A 22,259-nucleotide genomic window follows, 5' to 3' on the forward strand; every position below is an offset into this window, starting at 1 on the left:
GTACGCTATGACGCGGGCTCTCAGTTTTAACTTTGTTCAATAGGGTGCCAGATTTCTATAGAGCCTAAAAACCCGCTAAAAACACACCGGACAGGCCGCCTTTATATGTAGCGGAAAAACACCAATCTGACCACGCAACACCAGCCACCAGTGTCGCACTGCCGCATACGTCATCAAAACAAAAAGCAGCATGGAGGCGTCGTATGATCATTTAAACGAAGTTTACAGATGAAGGTGAGGGATGCGAAAAATCTTACATTTCTGTGCAAACTTTGCCTGCCGGCTTTCAAAAAGAAAATCCGCACTTCAGTCACATCCACAGCAAACCTGAAATGGCACATTGAAGTGATTGGATATGAAGATGAAATCTGACGCATAGTTTCAGTGTTAAAACTGATAAAATAATTGCTGTCTGTGGTTCTATATGGGCTGTGGCAATAATCTTTTAAAATAATAGCTCACGGCAACATATGGAAAAAAAGAACTATGAACTAGTTCATTTTTGGAACTGTGAACTTAGCTCAAAATTTTGAAGTATGAACTGAACTAGTTCATTTTAAAATTTGTGAACTGAACTTTGAACTAGTTCATGTAGAAAGTGAACTTTCCCAACACGGTTTGTTCCTTTGTTGTTGATCCAGACATGCGGTCGTTGTTTGAAATTAATAATAAACACAAATATCCTACCTAATAGAAATAAATCTTTATGATCCTACCAAAACGTTGTAGGTTAATGTTGCATGTATGTGAATCAGGGAAAATAAACAATACTGATGGTTTCTTAAATGATATCAAATAAGATGAAACAGGATGATTAGATGTGGTTAAACTGTTTGGTCTCAACTAAAGCTAGGACTTACAAAAATCCCTCCACCTGTGTTTCCAACTTCCCTTTATCAATTATACCACACCCACAATGACTGGTGTGGCCGATTTGCCAATCAGTGGCCTAGCTGGCCTAACTATAACCAAAATATGGGAAGTCTTAAAATAATAACTATTGTTCTTTAAATATAAACAAACTGGTTTTTTGGCTCCTACAGCCATGTTTAGGTGAAATTGGTCTATACTGAGCACACTGATGGTAAACTGAGAGTTGGATTATGCTGCAGATGTGGGTTAGTGTATGTTTTGATTAGGGATGTCATGGTGTGGAAATGATCTCACAGGTAAATAAACTTGTGACAACACCTGAGCGTGTTACCGATTACACCGGACATTTTACAAGAAAAGATATTCGTGGATGACGCTCAATATCTGTAGAGAGCTTACTTTGATCTCTGGCCTCTCCGGTCAAGCTTTCACTGTCGGGCTGGGCTATTAACGCTGTGTAACACCAACTACCGCGGCAAGCCTAGTATTGATGCTTTCCACTGTGAACATCGTCGGGATTCAATGTTCTTTTCAAAAGAGAAAACGACAAACCTTTCGAGCCAACAGGGGTGTGGGTTTTTGAACATCTAGATTTTGGGTATCAATTTAGTAAAAATAGAAATGTTCTACTCACTTTATTGCTTTGTGTCAATCTCTTTATTTTTACCACTTCATTTCTCAGGCTTGCTATTCTGCGTGTGCACTCCCATGCGTTGGTCACCATTGATCTGCAGTGTTATGAAGAGGATAACATTGCACAACTAGACAATGTAGGTGATTAAATAAAACAATACTTTCTAAAAGCCAAAACACACAGGACAAAATAGCTTTTGAATATGTGACAGAACTATAAGATGAGGACCAGTGTCCAACATTATTGCCTGCACATGTTGTCTACTTGCTTTAGGTGCGCAAACATGCACTTTCCCATGGACAGGACATTTAGCAGTCCTAAGTACAACTGTGCCCCTAATTGCTGTGGAGCACCAGTAGATGCATGCAGAACACAGTGAAACAATATGGCTGCTGCATTGTTCACTGCCTATGTGTTTTGGCGTTGAGTGCCACCCATGTATCTCTATAAAGTATCCTACTAGTTGACAAAAATTCTTGTGCATTTAAGCTTTTATGGTGTTTCAGAATCAATTTGTTTCTCCACAGCTTTTAAATGCACTGGAAACGAAGCTAAAGGTCATCTTAAATGGCAATATTACAAGGATTAAAAGGTACGTATCTGGAGGTTCATGGCTTTGCTCATGTTGTAAAAAGGCAATCGCAGTAATATTGATTAATTGTATTGTTCACTATTCACCCCAAGGCTCCCAGCCCTCGTACGAGGAGCAGAAGTTGACCGATACTGGCCCACAGCTGACGGCAGACTGGTTGAGTATGACATGGACCAGATAGTGTACGAAGAAGATTCTGCATACCAAAACATAAAGATATTGCACTCACAGCAGTATGGAAATGTCCTCATACTCGATAATGACTTAAGTAAGTGTATACAAAACTACAAACATGGTTTTTCATTTCGAGACACAAGATACAGTTTGGCTGCATAAATTGATGATGAAAAAATGTTTTTAATTGCACTGTTAGTGTGTTAATCTACATAAAAGTGTTATGTAATGTACTAGCAAACTGGCAACACTTTATTCAATGGTGATTATTGTATTTGTATTCATAAGAATTGATCAAGTATTTTTAGTGTGCAAGTAATTGATTTACCTTGCAGACCTAGCAGAAAGTGATTTGGCCTACACCCAAGCCATCATGGGTAGCGGAAGAGAGAATTATGCTGGAAAAGAGGTGCTGATATTAGGAGGAGGTGATGGAGGCATCCTTTCTGAGATGGTCAAACAAAAGCCAAAGATGATCACCATGTTGGATATATCCTTTGTGTTCTGTTCTGCTGCTGAAGCTTTTTTCTTCCCGTTTTGTGACTTTTTCATGCCGAAGGCAATGTAGTTTTCTCTCACAGTGTTTTACTAAAAGGTATAATTGTACATTTGCACCTGATTGATCATTCCTTAACAAAGTGTGTACATTGACCAGAAGGTGATAGATGCTTGCAAAAAGTACATGAGAGGAACTTGCGGGAATATCCTCGACAACCTGAAGGGAGACTGCTACCAAGTGAGTGCTAAATGAATATTCATGTTACTTCCTTCACTGAGCCTAACATTGTTGTACTTGAATAACCGGTATCATGAAACTGGTTCATCAACTGGCTTTGTTAAAGGGGTCCTGTGTGGTTGTTGACAGCATTTCCTTCTATTGAGAAAATGTTTTACAAAGCAGATTCAGTATTTCAAATCCAGCACATCCATGTTTACTAGCTTGCAGTCTTATTCTTCCCTGTCTTTGCTGGCACATTGCAGCATTTCTTGGCCGGTTACCACCACCTCTTGATCAGTGTGACGCCACTGTTAGAACTGTGTATTGGGTCATACATAACTGTGTGTGCACTAGATAAACACAATGGCGACAGTCTGAGATTTTACTTCATTTAAAACGAGAGCAAAGTTATGTATTAAGCACATTTTCTAAATGAAAGAAACTTGAGAGGAAAGTTAAGTGGATTCTCCTCGTCTCCTGCATTACAGATACTAGTAGAGGACTGTGTCCCTGTGCTGAAGAAGTATGTCCAGGAAGGAAAGACGTTTGATTACGTCATCAATGACCTGACTGCAATCCCAATATCCACGCAGCCAGAAGAAGGTTTTTGTATTTAATTTTTTATACTGTATAGTATTTATACATATACTGTATACTCTGTGGTGTTGCACAAATGCAGCTCGTTTTAACTTGTTTAAACCTGTCTGTGTTTTTTTTTGTAGACTCTACATGGGAGTTCCTGCGTCTAATCTTAGATCTGTCAATAAAAGTCCTGCATCCCTCGGGGAAATATTTTACACAGGTGAGTCTATATTTAGTAACTGCTGAGTATGTTTAGTGCAAACTGACAGCTGATGCTCCAATCTGCCCTTAACCATTTCTACTGAAAACGTTTGCATCCCTGAGACTATCTCTAAAACCCGAGTGGAATGGCATTTTCAGAGAAGCTTCCTTCATTTGATGAATTTCTTGTTGGAACAGGATATCTGGGCAGGAAATAATACAAGGAGGGAACGGAGCATAGTTAAACCAGTGGGTTATCAATCCAGGAGAGAATGGTGTTAAATTAGATGGGATGAAATTGTTTTAGATTTAAGCTTTGTGGTCAATATCTTAATATAAAAATTAGTTTCAAATGGGAATATTTTATGGAATGGGGAAACTGGCTAACAAGGAGAGAGAAGTCATTTTTCGTGACGTTTTTTTTCTCCCCCTGGTACTGGTTACCAGGGTAACGCCGAGACCCTGACAGAGGCACTGAGTCTGTATGAGGAACAGCTGGGGAAGCTCTCGTGTCCGGTGGCATTCTCCAAAGAGGTGACATGTGTGCCCTCCTACTTGGAGCAGTATCCTTTTATCAGTTCTAAGTTGTTGTTTTTTTGGTTTGCATACATTCACAAGCAAAACAACGCTAAAATGTGACAGATAATGACAGATAAAACTACAAAAATGAGACCCAAGTTGTGATGAACTAGAATTATCCTTTAAAATGATTTGTTCATACATGCCTGAATGTATGAACAATACTGTACATTTAAGTAATCATTGTATTGGCTCCTGTGACACTACACCGAATCACTTTGAAAATCCTGCTAATAGTCTCTAAAGCACTTAATGGTTAAGTCCTTTGTACATCTCTGACTTGCTCAGTAATTGTAACCCCATCAGGCCTCTCAGGTCATCAGGCAGAGGCCTTCTAGCTGTACTCAGCATTAGATCCAGGTCTGGTGAGGGGGCTTCACTTACTGTGGTCCTGCTCTCTCGAACAAGCTGCCTGATGACCTGAGGTCAATCACAACTGTGTCTACATTTAAAAGTATATTTAGAACCTTACCATTCTCTCAGGCATTTCATTAATTACATTGTGTGTGTGGGTATGAATTATTATTGTCACACTTTCTTTTGTTTTTGAGGATTGCCGCATTGCACCAAGGATTACTGTGTTGTTGATGCTTATACTGTATTCTTATTTCTGTTTTTGCTTTGTTTTTAATATTTATGCTTATATTTTTACATCTTGTTTTTTTTAATGAAAAGCACTTTGGGTTTACATGTAATGAAAGGTGCTACAGTGTATATAAATAAATTGCAATGTGCATGCTGTCATATTTTGATGTGTACAATCCTTAATTCTATTGTCAGATGGGTTTTCTACTCTGTATGGAAGAAGTAAAGACCCCCTGTCTTCTCTGCTTGAATCCTCAGCAGCTGGAATGTGAATGCTCCTCCCATTTCTGCTGTAGCCTTAAAGGTGTGTTCAGACTGAACGTGACATAAAAATTAGATGCAACACAAAGTTTGGATAAATGCATTTTTATGTGGGCTTTAAAATTTAAAGAGTTTAGCTGGAGAAATATAAAAAGAGATTCAAGAGGTTTATTGTCATATGCACAGTAAAGACAACTTACACCATGCGATGAAACGCTTGCTTTGCCAGTCTTCCTTACAAAACAAATAATGAAAATATAATAAAGCTTAAACAAAAAAAAAACTATAAATAGTTTGAAAAAGGGGCAGGATTTAAAAAACGTACAAGAATAAAATGTATAGAGTGCACTGTTCCACACACTCGTGACAGTCCATGCCTGTTGTTGGTGAGCCACGGCTGACTCACTACAACTAACAACTGTACAGCAATTGGCTGTTTTTAGTTAATAGGCATGGATTGCAAAACGCTCCAACAGTCAAGTTACTGTGAATGAATTAAGATGAAATTGACTTTACATTCAGTCTGACCACATCTTAGGGGTACAATGGCGGTTTTATCCCCTCTCAAATAACCCCATTCTACCCTAATCTTCCTCTTCCTTGTTTTAGTTTTTACCATTGTTTGCTACAACGTTTGTTGTATTTAGTTTGTTACTTAATTTGGATTGTCCATTTGCATGTACTCTGAAGGAACTGTTCGATGTTTAAACCGTGATTAGATACACTGATAATGTGGTGTAACTCATCTTACATCCTCAACAGGTGTGTTCTCTTGTTTTCTTTAGGTTTTCTAAGTTCTTCACTTTTGAGTAATGAGCTCATGTCGTGTGATAGGCCAATATATAGCCTCAGCATAGTTGAACGGAGTTGCTTTTAAGCTGTTTTTGTTACTGCCTCTTCAATGTGATTTGATTATTTCAGATTGTATCAACGCAATGTGACCATGCCCAGTGAGACTGAAGTGTTTAAGTCCAAATGTGTTTTAAAAGGGAAATGATTCCACCACTTTGCCACCTTTGTGCTTGTGCTGTTTTTATGTCCTGTTTTATTAGCACCTTTTGGTTTCTCCTGATATATTTTAAGTTTTTTTTAAGACTGTATTAGGTGCATGTAAAGGACAGTGAATGTAGCTTGCATATACAGTACACAGCACGTTTATTCGTGATCAACCCTGTGGGACTCGGGTTACATTTATTTATTCAATATAATTTAACCAAATGCTGTTTGGTCACACTTGAGATACTTTCTTTGATCTCTTCAATAAAGTGTTTTGGGGGGGAATGTTGACTTTTGTTTTTATCCAAAAGAAATGGAATTGACGAATAATAATCAAGGACACCCTTGGAATATTTTAAGAAAAGCATGTCAATATGAACAGTGAACCGGAATACAATGTAGATACAGCCAATGATAAAGGTTTGTACAGTTGTGTTAATAATCTAGTTTGTTGCTCTAATTAGTTAAGCTGAATGTGGATGTAATTCCTTTTATTTAACACTTAGAAGTAATTTACATGAAGACATTTCATCAAAAGTGCTTTGGCAGCTAAGAAAACCTTACAAACGCTTAAAACTATAATTAGAAATGTAGATGTAAGATTTATTTGCAGCATAGGGGAGTTTAAAGCTTTTTGGACCACTTTACTGTGCCATGGTGTCCCTTCTGTTTGAAAGCTATAATAACTTTTTTTTTTGAAGTTGTTAAACTGAACTTGGACCAGTCTGTTGGCTTGTTCTGATATTGACTTGTTGATCATGGGGCAACATACCATTGGAATATGTCTTATTACATTGATAACCTAATTGTACAAAAAATAAAGGTTGTTCGGGTTCCTTGTGCAAATATAATTAAAAGTATGAATATAGGTAAATGTATAATCAAGTGCCATGTATAATGTATGACATGCAGATGGACAGTACATAATTTACTCTATTAACATACATAAGTATTTCAAAATAAGGACCATTCAAAATTCTGATGTCCTTTTTGGATCAGGCTTGTTGGGTTCTGTACTGCCTGTTGATCTCGTTGAGGACCACATCCGTACCGGGGACTTCATCCGCTATGATTGATCTGTCTTCAAATGGGCTACCTGTGACACAGCACTATGGCATTAATTCTATTTTTACAGAAGCATTGTTAAATTGACCACTCAATTACATATAGTAAATCTGAAATAATGTTGAGCTATATTTGTGTATATATAGTGTATAAATTATGGAAGAAAAAAATATCAGAAAAAAGGTCTGAAGTGCTCCGAAATTCAAACAAATCATGAAGGTGCACTTTTGGAAGGGAACACAATTAAGTAAAAAAAAAAAAAAAAGAAAGACGGGCCCAAGGCACTCTTCTCGCACAAAGTTTAAAAGCCTTTAGGCTATTTAATATTGAAATTGTTAGTAAATAAAAAAATTGAGCTGGGTAACAACCCACACGTAGGTTTGTGCTGCTACAATGTTAATCCAGTAAAGACTTTCTTTACCTACCAATGCCATTAATCTGCTCTGAAGAGTCATTGACGAGGAAAGAGGAGCTGGAGAAATTGTTGGATTGGGAAGAATTTGAGGAATGATGAGATCTTAGTCTTATCCCTGATGACTTCTTCACAGTCTTCTGTGTTGCAGTGCGGCTCCATTCTGTGAAAAGAAATTTCAGAAGACATAAGGTGAAGTGTTACATAATATTTTATGTGTAATTAATTACCATCATGTATCTAATGCACTTTAATTTTTTTTCTTTGAAGGAACAGATGTCCATATTCAAAAGAATCAGAAACCAAATAGAGTAGTACATGGGTGTGAAACGTGACTGGTAGAGTTGTGAAATGTAAAGTGAACATCTTTCACCTGAGTTTTCTGCTAGTCTCATTCTGCCACAGCACAGGTAGGTCCTCCACTGCTTCCTCACATTTTCCTTCACCGCACAGTGGAACACAAATATAAAGAAACCTACGAGAGAAACGGCATTTCTATATTAAATGCATACTGCATACACAGTTTATCTAATCACTAATTTTACAGTCGGCTAGAGATGAAGTTTTGCAACAGACGATTTGTCTTTAGGGGTCTGTGAGATGTCAAATGTTTGATTGAAAATGATCAAATCGAGTTAGTTGACTTTACTAGAAATTTGCATTGAAACAAGGTGAACAAGGTTAACAGGTCTAATTGTATTAACACAGAGCGGTAAGTTGATGCAGTAGACAAATCAAGTTTACATTACAAGTCATTACTAAAAATCATTAGCAAACATAAATATTTTTTTTCTGGAGTTATGTCTAAAATAGGCATGTTAAGTTAAACATGCAAAGAAACATTACAAATAAAAGACCCAAGTTGTAATACAATAAAATGTCCATATTACTGCTGTGAAGCCCTGATGAGAAAAAATGACCTCACCCAGGTTTTAATGGACCCACTATCACGTGAACACCCAGACCCAAATAAGTCAACTCACCTTGCAAGGAGTTAAAGATGGTAAAGAGGTACATGAATGGCAGGTTCACAGGCCCCCAGGCGAAAAAAGCAAAGCCCCAAGTGAGGCCCAGGAGCATTGTTATCCCGACAACGCTTCGCACATCCTGCAGTGTGTTGCGGTGCTGCAAATTTTGAGGGTTCTGTCTCTTTATCCGACACAGCTGGACCAACACCACGACGAACATGACAAGGTTAAACAGAAAAATGATGCAGAAATAGACCACCACTGCCACATAGAAAGCAATGTCATTTTTCAGCCAGCAGCTGTGGTAGAGGACATGGGATGGGAGAAAATCAAAGGGTTAGTTTTATGTTTTTGTGCAGGTTTTTTTTTTTTCATGTGACTTTGTATTTGTGGAATATCTTTTAGTTTGTGTAGAATAATGTGCATGTTACTGTGAAGGCATCTGTCAGAAGACTCACAAGTCATCACTAGAGCCATCTGCAAACTTTGCATAGGAGACGAGACCGTAGTTATTCTTGTCAATAGCAATGACAATAATGACCACAATCATCGGGACACCCCAGCCGACCAGCGAGAACTTCAGCATGTAGTGTGATATGTAGCTATTGAAGACTTTCACGATGGCCAGGTACATGTGGACGGCCTCAAGTCCCATCCAGGTGAAGGTAACCAGCAGGAAGTAGTGAAGAAACCAGGCAGTGGAGATGCAGAGGCCCACAGCGTCTGGGTAGAGAGCCAGCCATGCATCCACCAGGAAGACCAAGTTCAGCAGCAGCAGAGCCAGGCACAGCTGGATAAGGATTTTGGATGGAATGTCCTTCCGCAACTTCCTGCAGAGTTCCAACACAAAACATATCAGTGGACTTTTCTCAATGAACAATACGTCTATTGTAAAAAGTGCTTTGTCTGTATACAGTCGCTCAGGAAAAATGTTCAACATTGCATCACAAAATGATCTGCCATGAGACTGGACAGTGCATGCTACTTCAATGGTAATTACAAAATGTTGGATGTGTGTAAATGATCCATTACTCACTCAAAGGCCAAGTAGGTGAGGAGGGTGATAGACAGGAAGATGGCAGAGACTCCACAGCCAATATATGTGATAAAGGTAAGAATGTTGTCCTGTAGACGACTTGTTACAGGCTCTTTGGAAAGGTCCTGTAAAAAAAAGAAAAAAAGAGAAGTTACAGCAGAGTGGAAACGTTTTTACCAAACGAAAAGATGCATTAAAAAAGATTAGAAAAATTATCATCTTCTCACCAGCAGTATAGCAAAACTGGTCAAATGATTGCAGCCACAAATTGTCTCGCTGTCTGTGCTGTTTTGGACAAAACAGCCTGTTGGATTCCAACCACCTGATCCATCTGCCAGTAGAAAACACAGATAAACCATATTTTCATCTTCGTTTATATTTACTCAATTTTGATAGACTTAGTTAGAAATCTTACCATTTAATGTAAAGTCCCAGAAAACACATGTAGCCACAAAATTAGCCTGTAGTTTGGGAAAAGAGAGCTTGGATCAGCTTACAATTTCTAATTGTACGTCATGATTTTTTTCTTGATTGAGAATGACTGCTTACAGCATGTTTGTGGCCTATCTGTATTTACTCTTAATCTGCTCAAACGTTTGAAAATTTCCCATTTGTCCTTTCTTTGTTTTACCACATTTGTAGAAATAAGACATTTGTGTAGTTTAGTGTATTTATAGTCTATTTTACATAGATGTATTGCTTTCCCTCTTAAAACAGTCAAGCAAACATCATATTTTCCTTAAAAACGATTGTTTTTTCAAACTGACTTACGGGAATGGGTTCTGTGTTCCTCAGGTGAACTATAACATTGTCTTGCAGTTTTGTGATTGACAGGTTGGCCACACTCGCTCCCAGGATGCCACTATTAAGTTTGCGTTTTCCCAAAGATCTATCCTGCATGGCCATTTAGAGACAACACAAGAAACACAACTTGTCAGTTTGTAAACACCATGTGATAATATGTCATTTTAAATTAGGGGCTATAAAATTAAAAACAGATGATAAAAGTATTTCTGTATTGTAATTAAAATCCAAGCGTCTCAGAGTTCTGGGTCTCTTTCTTGCTTTGAATGGGACATTTGTTATATAGACCTGGAAAACTGTGCTCTTCTGGTAGAAATTGAACTGGACTCTGGAGGCAAGCTGCTGTTGCTCAGTAGTCAGGTTCTGTGTGAGAGAGGAGGGCAGCGTGATGGAGCCCTGAGGGATGGAGGGATCTGTTCTCACGCTTCTTCTGAGCCTAGGATCCCCACGGACCTGCAACACACCCATGGGCCATAAACAGAAAGATGCAGGCCGAACAACTAGATTTTATCATCATAGACTTGTAACATCACTTTTTTATTTGACATCAATCTGTCAGAGATCACTATTTGCAATAGCTAAGTTGTAAAAGCTGCTCAACCCATTTCTTCTTGGTGCCGCACATGTACAAAAACAAGTGTAATCCAGGGATGTACCCTTAGAAATCATATTAAAAAAGTCACGTCATTGTGATGAAAGGAAGTAGGTTAGGGGACCTAGTTAGTGAAAAATACCAACAGCCTTTCAACCTATACTGAGCTAACATGCAGTTGAGGGTATCCAGTGCAGGTATTTTGAGATATAAGATAATTGTTGAATTTTGAGGAATTGTTTAAAATTAAATTGATTACATTAATTGTTTAAAAACAATTCCCTATCATTTCTGTACCAATATATGTGCAGGTTATGTTGGAGAACTATTTCTAATCATTGCCAAGTGCAGCAGGACATTTGGGCAAAAGGCACTTTTGCACAGCAGACAATTTTACCTGTCATAGCAGGAAAAACGCACAAATAACAATAACAAGGCGATTTTTGCCAGCAAAATACCAGGGCTCTGGAACTAGTAGACGGAAATGGAAAGCAGCCATAAAACCATCATTCATGTCATTAGTTACACATGTGCTTTTCGTGCTGTGATATGTCAGCGTTTCTGTTTGCATTGCAAGAGCTATCTCCACAGAGCTGCGGAAAAATGTCTGGCTAGTCCACACAACACTCAGGGATAGGAGAAAAATGTGCTCTGGTTAATGGCATTTCTTTAAACCAATCACAATCGTCTTGGATGGCGCTAAGCATATTAGCCTCAGGAAGGAACTTGTTTTGGTGGAACGTGCACGCAGGAATTAAAATGGCTGTAGAGGAGTTGAAGTATTAAGTAGCATAAAATGAAAATAATGAAGTAGTAAATACTCTTAAGTTGTACTTACGTTAAGTACTTGACTAAATACACTTATTTACTTACTTTTCACCACTGTTAACTATGTAGCATTTGATGTCCACCTGAAATTTAATTTCACTAATTTCAGTTCTCTGAAAGCTCTCACTCAAAAAACTTGAATTACCAACATCTGCAGTAAAATAGTAGGCCTACCCTACAGGGTCATCTAAACAGCATCACAACTGTTGTGATGTATAACATATACAATCCTTTATACAGATATAATAAACTGACTTATGTATGCCATACCTGTACATTATTGGGGTCTGAGATGGAGAAAATTGTTTCCTGAAAGTTGCTGCCATTTGCTGGTTTCACAGACAGAGCCACATCCGGGGACAAGAGGGTATTAGCCTGTCCATTAAGGACCAGCTTCAACCCCACTGTGTCAACAATCCCTATAATCCTGATGAAAGAGGAAATTAATTGGTATTTTGCAAAATATGAATAATTAGAGGCAATTCAGTTACACCAGTGGTTCCCAAGTCCTAGGGCACGGATCAGAACTAAGCCTCGCAACAGTTTCTACTGGGCCACGAGGAAGCGATATGATTCCGTAAAAAAAAAAAAGCTGAATAATTATGTGGTAATTAAATTAAAATTAGCGCCGTCTGTGCTGCCTTTTTCATCATCACAACATGTAGGTTGTTAGTGCGCAAAAAAAGTCCATTATCACAACATTTTGAGATTATGTCAATTAAATTATGTGTTTGTGTAGTAATAGGGTGTGGAGAACAGTTAGGCTCCAAGTTAGACAGCCTGCAACAAAATTGCTTAACTGTACACAATGTGTTAGAGAACGTCAAATAAAGTAATCTGTAACCTGTTGGAGGAGTTTGACAGCACCCCAGGAGAAGCACCCAGCAGATTGCTGACAACGTGGATGGAAGTGTTCCCCAGTGCCAGACTGACGGTCGGGCCTGACAAAAGTTTCTCCAGCTGAGACACCAGCTGATTCACCTGACTGGAGTTCAGCTCAGACACGTCTCTGGTCAGCTCAAGCAGTGCGTTGGCTTGGCTTTCAGCTGTAGTCAACACAATTTAAAGGGGACAGTATAATGATGCTATAATGATGTAAATGTTGCAACAGAGTTGTACACAGTGCTGAGGAGATAACAAACCTGTTGCCGTGACATTAGCAGCAGTGGTGGTGGCATTCAGGGCTTGAGCTGTTGTGTTCAGCGGGGATGAAGTTACATTTACAGACCAGGTGGTGGTGTTTGGTTGTGCTGTTGTCACATTTGGGCTGGGTGTAGTAAACACCCCCTGAACACACTGCTCTTCTAGCTGCAAAACCATATTGATTCCCTTTTGACTATAAAGAAAAAGAACAAATTAATATCTTGTGTGAAAGTATTTATAGAATTTTCACATCAGGTATTAAATGTTGATCAACTACAATACAAACAGCCCTGAAGGATTTAGTTAAGTTAGTGCAGAAGATAGGGTGGTAAGAAAATCATACAAACCAAGTGAGGGTGTAAGATGCTTCTATTGTTGTACAAAAGGTAGCAGGCTGTAGGTTAATGGTAAACCACACAAACTCAGAATTGTCGCTGACTTCTGAATTTCCACAAATTGCTGTGTGACAAATAAAACATAAATGAGTTTTAAAGCACACACCTGCAGTTACTTTCTTGACTTGAATTGATATTGAATTGACTTGATTCCCTGTAGGTGATATACACACCTGCTCGGGTCACTTTTCCATTGTAACTGATTCCTTTCTCAGACTGAAGCACATAAATCACGGCTGCTGACACGTTACAGATAGGAACCTCATGGCCAAAGCCTAAAATGACTTTGCAGCTTTGAAGACTAGAATTAAAAAATCAGAAGTGCACACATTTAAATCACTGTTCAAATGTATGAGTGCATAGAAATGTTCCTGCAGAGCTACTAATAGGATTAGACTCACGTTGTTGCTGTGCTTCCACAATCCACATTGACATCCTGAGTAGAGATTTCCATTTTAGTCTAACTATCTCAAGTGATTATATTAAAGTAACACATTAAAATACGTTTTATTTGCTTTGAATAAAATATGTACTTCTGGCTATTAAAAGATAAGAACATTTTTCAAATGCTGTTTGGGCTTGAAATATGCACAAAGTGTCAATTTAGTGCCAAATGTATTTAATGAACAAACTACTCACAAATAGAGAAAATGTGTCATAAAGTTTCACTTAATGCATTTTTGTGCAAGTGGCCAATTTTCTTAATGAAATGCATGACTCAAAAACAATATATTTCACTTCATGTTTCAGTTGGATAATTATTAAGTCAAGTCAATCATAAGCTACAGAAAAAGATAGAATTTGTTTAAATCAAAAAGCAAATTAATTAATCCCTTGTTGTTGATGATGATGATAAAAGATGACATTTTGGTGGCTGATTACCTTATATTCAGATGCAATGATAGACAATGGACATGAAACACTGCAAAGGAACAATACAATAACATTTTTAATTTGATTTAAGGGTATATATTCACATGAAATTTAATCTGTACATGCTTGAAGAATGGCAAAACTCACCCTCCACTTGAAGGGCATGCTGGTTGTTGTTTAAGTTTAGAAATCTGTAAAGAACCAAGAGATTATAACTTGATGCTACATTCATTATTTGATGCAAAATGGATAATTAAAGACAAATACTAAAACACACACTTACATATGCATGCATGTTCTATTTGTGCCTGTAAACTTACCACGGATGAGATATATGAAAAGTTAATATTGGAATCTTGTATTGAAATTTGAAAAGTGTAGTATGCATCTGAAAACAAAAACAATATTAACTTGTAAAAACCTTTCAGACTGTATCTATTTAGGATAATAATCTGTTGGTTTTGTTAGGTGCTAAAACACTCACTAGGCACACTGCAATAAGCAGAGCAGCTGCAGGTGTTGTTCCCTGTGTCTGAAACAAAGTCAAAGCATGTTGTAGGTTGTTTTTGCAGGACTAGTCTATTACTTGGCTGGGCGCAGTGACTTGCTTGGACTTCATGTAACGTCTACTTAATAATGTCGCAATGTCTACTTTGACATTGTGGGTTAATGTACATAGATCATTGAAACAGGGTTGAATACCTTTACTTTCTGTGGTTGGAAACTTTGAAGATGTTTGAGGAAAATGTTCAGAACTCACCTGCACCACAGTGAGATGAGTTGGGTTGAGGCATCACATATGCAGTCACTGACTCTTCACTGTTGAAAGATAGCCACAATTGATTAACAAAAATGAGTGTAGCACCCAACAACCTCATAAAATGTTACAAAAATGCAGAGGCAATTATACAATACATGATCATACTTTATTTACCCTAAAGATCAATTCATAAATATTGCTTTAGAAAACATTGCTTTTCAAAATATAAAGTAATGTCACTGTGTTAAATTGTTTTTGAATGTTATTTTAATAAATATGTTGAGTGGTTACAAATGGAGAAAAAAAAAATGTGAATAACAAACATCTTACCATGATGCACCGGCTTGACCAGTATAAATGCAACTGTTTTGCTCTTGCATAGTGTTATTGCACTGATTTTGTAGTGGATCTGTTCAATGACAAAAAGGGTTGATTGCATTATGGAAACTTATTAGGTAGGTAATTATGAATTAGAATTTCAGATTATGTAACACTCACTCGTTTGACCTGCTGTTTTTCCCACCACATGGATGTCAGAAGATGTTTTACTTGCCGCACAGAGCGTACTCAGGATACAACATGATGGGATGCTCTGCTTCAGCTGTAGCATCACAGAACAGTTGATGTTTCTGAAGTATAAGGTCAGTGTTAACAAATAAATTCTTGTTTTAGTCATTTGAAAATGGTTGATTTCACTTACATTGTTGCAGTCGTTGGGGTGCATGAAACGTTAATTCCCTAAAACATAAAAATCAATCTTGATTCACATGATCCTTCTATTCACACACTGTGACCCACAGATACATTTTTTAAATGTTAACTTACTTGAAATAGGCCAGTTGATATGTCAATACTGACTGCACTGAAAAAAAGACTAATGAAAAACACAGAATGAATATCATATTTCCTCATGCAAATCAAAGTTGAATTCATGTTCTTGATTAATTTACAGTACACCCAGAGACTGTGTTGCTACAGGTTCAATTGTGGGAATCTGGGGATCAATAAAAGGTTTATCTTATCTTTGTCTTATCTTGGTATGGACTTTTTGGAAACTTTCAGTAAAATGCACAACTGTAATAATGCAATTTGGAGTTTACTTTGATTAGGAGTTAACTATTAAAACAGCACATTACAACAACAAAACAGAAAAGATCCTGCAATGAGTATTTTTGCTCAATCTCTTCCTATCCACAGTGTAAAAAAATAAGCATGTCTGTACTAAATTATGAGTAACTTCAACAAAAAAACTTTCTCTGGTGAAATACCCATAGTGGTCTTTACAGTCAAAATGGAGCTTCATCCATTCATTCGTTCTTTCGTTCATTTAATAAGAAATTGTTGCACTGATACCTGGTTTGTGTCACACTGTCCCGAATTTGACGAGCTATCCTCTTTAACTGTGCTGTGCTCTGTAACGTTGGGGTTGCTGCAGTTGTAGTTTTGTTGTTGTTCTGTGACTTTGGGGTTGCTTCAGCTGTAGTTTTGTTGTTACTCTGTGACTTTGGGGTTGCTTCAACTGTAGTTTTGTTGTTACTCTGTGACTTTGGGGTTGCTTCAACTGTAGTTTTGTTGTTGATCTGTAATGTTGTGGTTGCTGAAGCTGTAGTTGTGTTGCTGCTCTGTAATGTTGTGGTTGCTGAAGCTGTAGTTGTGCTGTTGCTCTGTAATGTTGTGGTTGCTGAAGCTGTAGTTGTGTTGTTGCTCTGTAACATTGTGGTTGCTGAAGCTGTAGTTGTGTTGTTGCTCTGTAACATTGTGGTTGCTGAAGCTGTAGTTGTGTTGTTGCTCTGTAACATTGTGGTTGCTGAAGCTGTAGTTGTGTTGTTGCTCTGTAACGTTGTGGTTGCTGAAGCTGTAGTTGTGTTGTTGCTCTGTAACGTTGTGGTTTCTGAAGCTGTAGTTGTGTTGTTGCTCTGTAACGTTGTGGTTTCTGAAGCTGTAGTTGTGTTGTTGATCTGTAATGTTGTTTCTGAAGCTGTAGTTGTGTTGTTGATCTGTAATGTTGTTGCTGAAGCTGTAGTTGTGTTGTTGATCTGTAACATTGTTGTTGCTGTCATCATGAGTGTCGTCTCATTTGAAGTGCTTGCAGATGTAGTTTGTGGGGAGGTAGGCGTGGCAGTTGTTCCTTGGTTTGAAGACACGCAGCTCTGCAAATTGTTTTGGAACGCCTGATTCAGCTGAGAAAAGGAACATGAGACTCATATTTATTCACCGGATAAAAACATCATATAGTATTTTAATTAGCAACTAGTCCATGACCAGTTTTCCTACATACCCAGGCAATGATTTCTGATTCATTCTTTTGTCCACTGACATCCACGGTGACATCAACTAAGAAGTATACTGTTGTAAGAAAGAAAGACAGAACGTTGATGAGACACATTTTGAAAATGGTCAATGCAGCAGAGATGGCGATATCCTGAGATTATACAGATGATATTATCTGTGTCCCAGAACTACAGAGTAGGGGTGGAAATCGCCAGAAGCCCCACAATATGATATTATCACGATACTTATGTCACGATACAATATTATTGCGATATTGTGCAATATATTGCAATTTATTATTTTTTCCAACTTCAAATTATGTCCCCAAAGGAACACTTTGTCAACATCTAAACGTTTGTTTATCTCACTTCACTTTTATTCAAAAAAGCAATTGATTTTGTTATTCTAGTACCAAAGAGTTAAATTTGCATGTGCTATTTATATAATAAAAGATCAATACTTGCCGTCCGTGTATCGATACAGAATTGCCACGGAAAATATCGCAATAGTATTCTGTAATGACTACCAACAAATACTCCAAACCATACAACGATAAAGATCGTTTATTCTTACCCTCTAATATGACCAACAGGAACATTTCATAAATTAGCTCATCTAGCGGCCCACAGACCCATAGGCAAAATTTTTAACTTTGTTATGTTTAGAAAAAAATCAAGGTTTGGGTTAAAATGATGGATGTATTATATTAAATGGATACCAGATCCCAAAATGGCATCTATTCAGTTCAGTGGAGTTGCTCGCTGGCGCATATGCCAAAAAAGGTTCTAAGCTTCCGGTTTTACTTCTGTGAAATTCGGCCCACTGAATATGCGCAGTAGTGTTTCTCCAGCTGGCCCCGCCAACGAGTTCCTGCTCGGCCCATAGACTTTAAATTGTGGTGACATTAAAGGTTTTTAAATCACCTTTCTTGGCTAGAGGGAAGTTTTTCAAATTTAAAAAGTCCATTGATTAAAATTGATTCAGAATACAAAGAGTCATAACCGACCTTGTTTGCAGTATGAGGTGTTCTGGCAGCAGTTTTACAGACGTAAAGAGGGAGATTTTTCGTTGAAATACTGTGAGTGGCCACTTGAAAAAATTGTCTGCAAGGCTGAGTGCTGTTGCTGGGGGCTGTTTTAAATCTGTTACGTTACTTAACTTCTGGTTACATGACGCAGAACGTGACATAGTTCCGTTTATCTTTGTTGCCTTACTTCCTGCTTTGCTCCCATAATAATTACTACAGCCACTAAAGGGTGCCGCCACTATAAACGTTAATATGAGTCGTAATTGCTGCTTGAACAAACAACTTATTGGGGCGTTTTCCAGGAGAGGACATTCTCAATTATAGTTGGTTTCACAGGCTGATTTGTCTTCTCCATAATTAGTAAACTGATCTTTAACGGACAATTTCACTTACGTTGAAAATGTTCATCAGAATTGTATTAAGGAGTTCCCTTTTAATGTTAAAAGTAAAACTGTTTTTCGAGGAGCAGCAGCAGTGTGAGAAGGACAGTTGTGGTTTGTCAGAGGCTGATATGACTGTGAATGGGATGATTCTAGTTAGCAAAATAATAAGTACATGTTTTCATAGGCTACTTTACTTTGGTACAATTGAGTTATATTTTCACTTTCAATACTTCCATTTTAGGCGCTAACTTTTTCTGAGGCAAATATTGTCTTACTCCACTATATTCATCCAACAGCTATAGTTAGTTACTTTGCGATTCAAATTTTACATCAGAATCAAATCATCTTAAAACATTTGATGCATCATAGATTAAACTACACAACAGTGAATGAAGTAGTTAAAACTAGCTCCACCTCAATCAACTACAAAATTAAAATGCTGTTTGAGTAATGCATTCCAAATAAAGAACTATTCCTTTTTCTGAATACTTCTTCTCTGCTGTATGTGACAAATTTTGTGTCTTCATTGGATGACAGAGGGTTGGAGTTGGTTTTCATTTTCAACCAGAGACACATTATGACAGATGGATGAGACTAGCAGCAGCATTGTGGGGATAAAAAAAAAAGGTTGTGAAGGACAGTTGCGTTTCTGATTACTGCTGATATGGCAGTGAGTATGGTGATTCAGTCGGCTTTTGCAAGTGTACCTGAAGTCTGTGCATTTGTTATAGCAATGGGAAGAGGGGAAGGAGCAGCAGAGGTCCCATTACAGGATGCCTGACCTGTTGGCAGGAAACAAAGAATAATTCTTTTTGGCACAGAATGAATGACGGCTGTGATTATTGTGACCTACAGGCATAATACTGTATGGTAGACTCAGGACAGCAGTGTGGATATTCTTGTATTTCAATCCCACCTATCATGTTCCAGTCCTCTGTGTTAAAGTTATGTTTTCCTTGTTCCAGTTTTTTTCAGTTATTTGTGTACTGCTTTATTTTGCTACTTCCCAATGTTTCTAGTTCCAGGCAACTTCACTTCCTGCCCTTATGTGTTTTCCATTTGTGTGATTCGTTCCACCTGTGTCTAATCACCTTCCTTTCCTTGTGTATTTAGTCTTTGTCCTCCCTTTGTCTTTTGTCAGTTCATTATCGTTCCTAATATTTCAAGCAGTTTTTTTCTCATGTTAGAACTATTACTTAGTGTTCTTAGTTTCTTTCCTGTCCCCTGCCGGCTGGACCTACTGCTGCTCCTGGATTTTGTAAGCATTGAAACTAGTTTCAACAATGTAGGTTTGGATCCAAACACAGAAGAGATTGATAAGGAAGCAGCATGCAGTGTTCAATGATTCAATCAAGAAAGGCTTACAAAATCCAAAAGCAGCAGTAGGTCCAGCAGGCAGGGAACAGGAAACTAGGACACTAAGCACTAGGAGATAAACTAACACAACAAGGAAAAAACTGCTTCGACACAGGTAACAACGATGAAATACACAAGGAAAGGAGGGTGATTAGACACAGTTTGAGCTAATCAGGGTGGTGCACACAATCACACAGGTGGGAAACACACAAGGGCATGAAGTGATGTTACCTGGAACAAGAGTACCAAAATAAAACAGGAAACACTAATTACTGTAAAAAACTGAAACATGAAAAACATAACCTTCACATAGAGGGCCGGGACATGAAAACATGCTGTTGAGTTTCTAGTCTGTTCATCTTGGCCACCTTTATCTACAAAGAAGTTACAGCATTGTGATGTTTTGTGTAGTTAGGAAACAGACAGCCATCAGAAGAATAACAGGTTATGGGTGTATGTCAGACATGTCAGACATTGCATTTATAAATAGGGGTGCAGAGTTGTCAGTACAAAGGTTACCAGATGAAAGATGCTACTGTTCCATTGTCTAACAACAACCTGTCATTGCTGATGCCAGACCATACCTGCAAATAGGGCGACCAGCAGAAGTATGTGCAACCAGTATAGATGTGAGCCTGGTTTCTTCACTCTGTAATATAACAAATACAATCATTTAAACACTTTTCAAATGTTTATATGAAATGAAAATGCCTGGTTTTAGCTTCATTGTAGTGACATTTGGCTATTTTGATGCCTATTGTTGAACTGCAGTGAGTCATACAAAAAACTTCTAAAGCTAATCACAAGCACCTTTTCCCATCACACCCATGCCAATGAATGCTGGAGGCCTTTCCCTGTAATTGTGTCGTAAAGGTTTTCTCTTTGTTCATTCAATCAATTAACCATATTTTACAATGTTCTGAAGAAATGAATAATGCCAAATCAAACACTTGAACGCATTCCTGTGTAGACACACCTTTGAGTATAATCAGTATAGTACAATACAACAGAGCAAACACATTACCTTCATCACAGGTTAGAGAAATTGCAAACAGTAGTATATAGAGTAGTATTGCACTGTGTAGACAAACATGTTGGTTTCCATGAACAAATGACGACTGTTTGTTCAGGCCAAAGCTTTTCAGAGGTGTTAACATCTGTTCTGAAGCTGTGCTGTTACCAAGCAGTGATAAAGAAGATTGTGGTAGCAGAATACTTACATTTATAACTCTCTAAACTCTGGTACCTGCTTTTATATATTAATGTATTTAAAAATACCAAAATAAAATGTGAAAGAATGTAATACATGTAATATTATGAGATACATACCAGTATAAATAAGGCACAGGTATTGCTATACTGCATGAGTGACTACTAAAAGATATTTAAAAGTGATTAGATTAGTGGTTTAAATAAAGGAATAAAGAAGGAATTGATTTAAATATATCTGTTAATAGATAAGCTTGGTAACTAATCCAGATTCAAACCAGATCCAGCTGTGATTATTGAAATACACTGTGATCCCAAAGAAGAGGAGACACACCACCACCACCACCACCACCACTACAACCACCACCACTTTACCTGGCAAAGGTGGCGAACATGTACCGACATGAAGATCCATCAGAACAAATGCTGGTAGATTTCATTATTTTTTCCATCATTTTCATGGAACATAACTCCCTGTGGGCAAACTCCAACCTTGGAAAAAAAAGCCAAACCACAAACATTAGATGTGCATTTTCTTCTCTTAACCCACAGAAATTCGTTGGTTCTATCGTAGTTGGCAGGCTACTGTGTGAGCTCACTGTGACTTTCTCATTCAGGATCAACAGCTGACACATGTGGCACGCCCCTGAAACCTCAACCTGAAATGGTAGACTGCCTGCATTCACTTTACCTTAACCTCGCTCAACAATTGTCCACCCCCTGAACAGAATCTTTTTAACTTCACACCATATCAGAAAAGGCCCATTGTGTTGTGCTATCATCCAAAATGATTGCTGTGCAGAACTAATGTCCTTGTAGGTTTTACAAGGGAAGAGATTTAACTTATTCTATTTTTGTTTGACAGTAAAGGTGCGCCTTGAGGTGTGTCCTAACCGTGTGAGTGTTCTTACTGACAAACAAGTGTTTCAAGGGTAACAATAC

At 37.9% G+C, this 22,259-nt stretch overlaps 2 protein-coding genes across 4 annotated transcripts in view; one reads left to right on the forward strand and one right to left on the reverse strand.

The window, feature by feature from the left end:
- The window catches only part of sms (spermine synthase), a 24,383-nt gene extending 17,899 nt beyond the window's left edge, over positions 1–6,484 (forward strand). For all 3 annotated transcript variants that reach the window (XM_039777405.1, XM_039777406.1, XM_039777407.1), the window contains 9 exons: positions 1,556–1,643; positions 2,035–2,099; positions 2,192–2,367; positions 2,609–2,763; positions 2,920–3,009; positions 3,480–3,594; positions 3,714–3,793; positions 4,222–4,337; positions 5,134–6,484. In XM_039777405.1, the coding sequence (XP_039633339.1) occupies positions 1,556–1,643; positions 2,035–2,099; positions 2,192–2,367; positions 2,609–2,763; positions 2,920–3,009; positions 3,480–3,594; positions 3,714–3,793; positions 4,222–4,337; positions 5,134–5,164 (916 nt within the window). In that variant the 3' untranslated portion in view covers positions 5,165–6,484. The remainder of the gene's footprint in view (positions 1–1,555; positions 1,644–2,034; positions 2,100–2,191; positions 2,368–2,608; positions 2,764–2,919; positions 3,010–3,479; positions 3,595–3,713; positions 3,794–4,221; positions 4,338–5,133) is intronic.
- On the reverse strand, positions 5,887–22,130 carry LOC120543962 (serine-rich adhesin for platelets). Its single transcript, XM_039777403.1, has 30 exons — positions 21,693–22,130; positions 20,693–20,757; positions 19,460–19,534; positions 17,350–17,417; positions 16,425–17,251; positions 15,897–15,945; positions 15,772–15,809; positions 15,570–15,700; positions 15,402–15,480; positions 15,072–15,130; positions 14,796–14,843; positions 14,632–14,699; positions 14,459–14,502; positions 14,321–14,360; positions 13,840–13,874; positions 13,612–13,739; positions 13,391–13,502; positions 13,043–13,236; positions 12,745–12,946; positions 12,171–12,327; positions 10,769–10,933; positions 10,448–10,570; positions 10,092–10,137; positions 9,904–10,007; positions 9,677–9,801; positions 9,099–9,470; positions 8,656–8,939; positions 8,046–8,147; positions 7,686–7,835; positions 5,887–7,291 (listed from the first exon to the last, which is right to left on the reverse strand). The coding sequence occupies exons 1-30, from the start codon at positions 21,950–21,952 to the stop codon at positions 7,191–7,193; spliced, it is 4,251 nt and encodes a 1,416-aa protein (XP_039633337.1). The 5' UTR covers positions 21,953–22,130; the 3' UTR covers positions 5,887–7,190.
- Between the last annotated feature and the right edge of the window lie 129 nt (positions 22,131–22,259).

The sequence above is a fragment of the Perca fluviatilis genome, chromosome 16 (assembly GCF_010015445.1).
Source record: "Perca fluviatilis chromosome 16, GENO_Pfluv_1.0, whole genome shotgun sequence".
In the NCBI taxonomy this organism is placed as follows: Eukaryota; Metazoa; Chordata; class Actinopteri; order Perciformes; family Percidae; genus Perca; species Perca fluviatilis.

Coding starts and splice junctions, on each gene's coding strand:
- LOC120543962 (XM_039777403.1), bottom strand. CDS start 21,952: ATGTGTCAGCTGTTGATCCTGAATGAGAAAGTCACAGTGAGCTCACAC. Junction 14,700..14,795: donor TGCTTATTGCAGTGTGCCTA/GTGAGTGTTTTA, acceptor TTTTGTTTTCAG/ATGCATACTACACTTTTCAA. Junction 13,503..13,611: donor TGGAAAAGTGACCCGAGCAG/GTGTGTATATCA, acceptor TTTGTCACACAG/CAATTTGTGGAAATTCAGAA.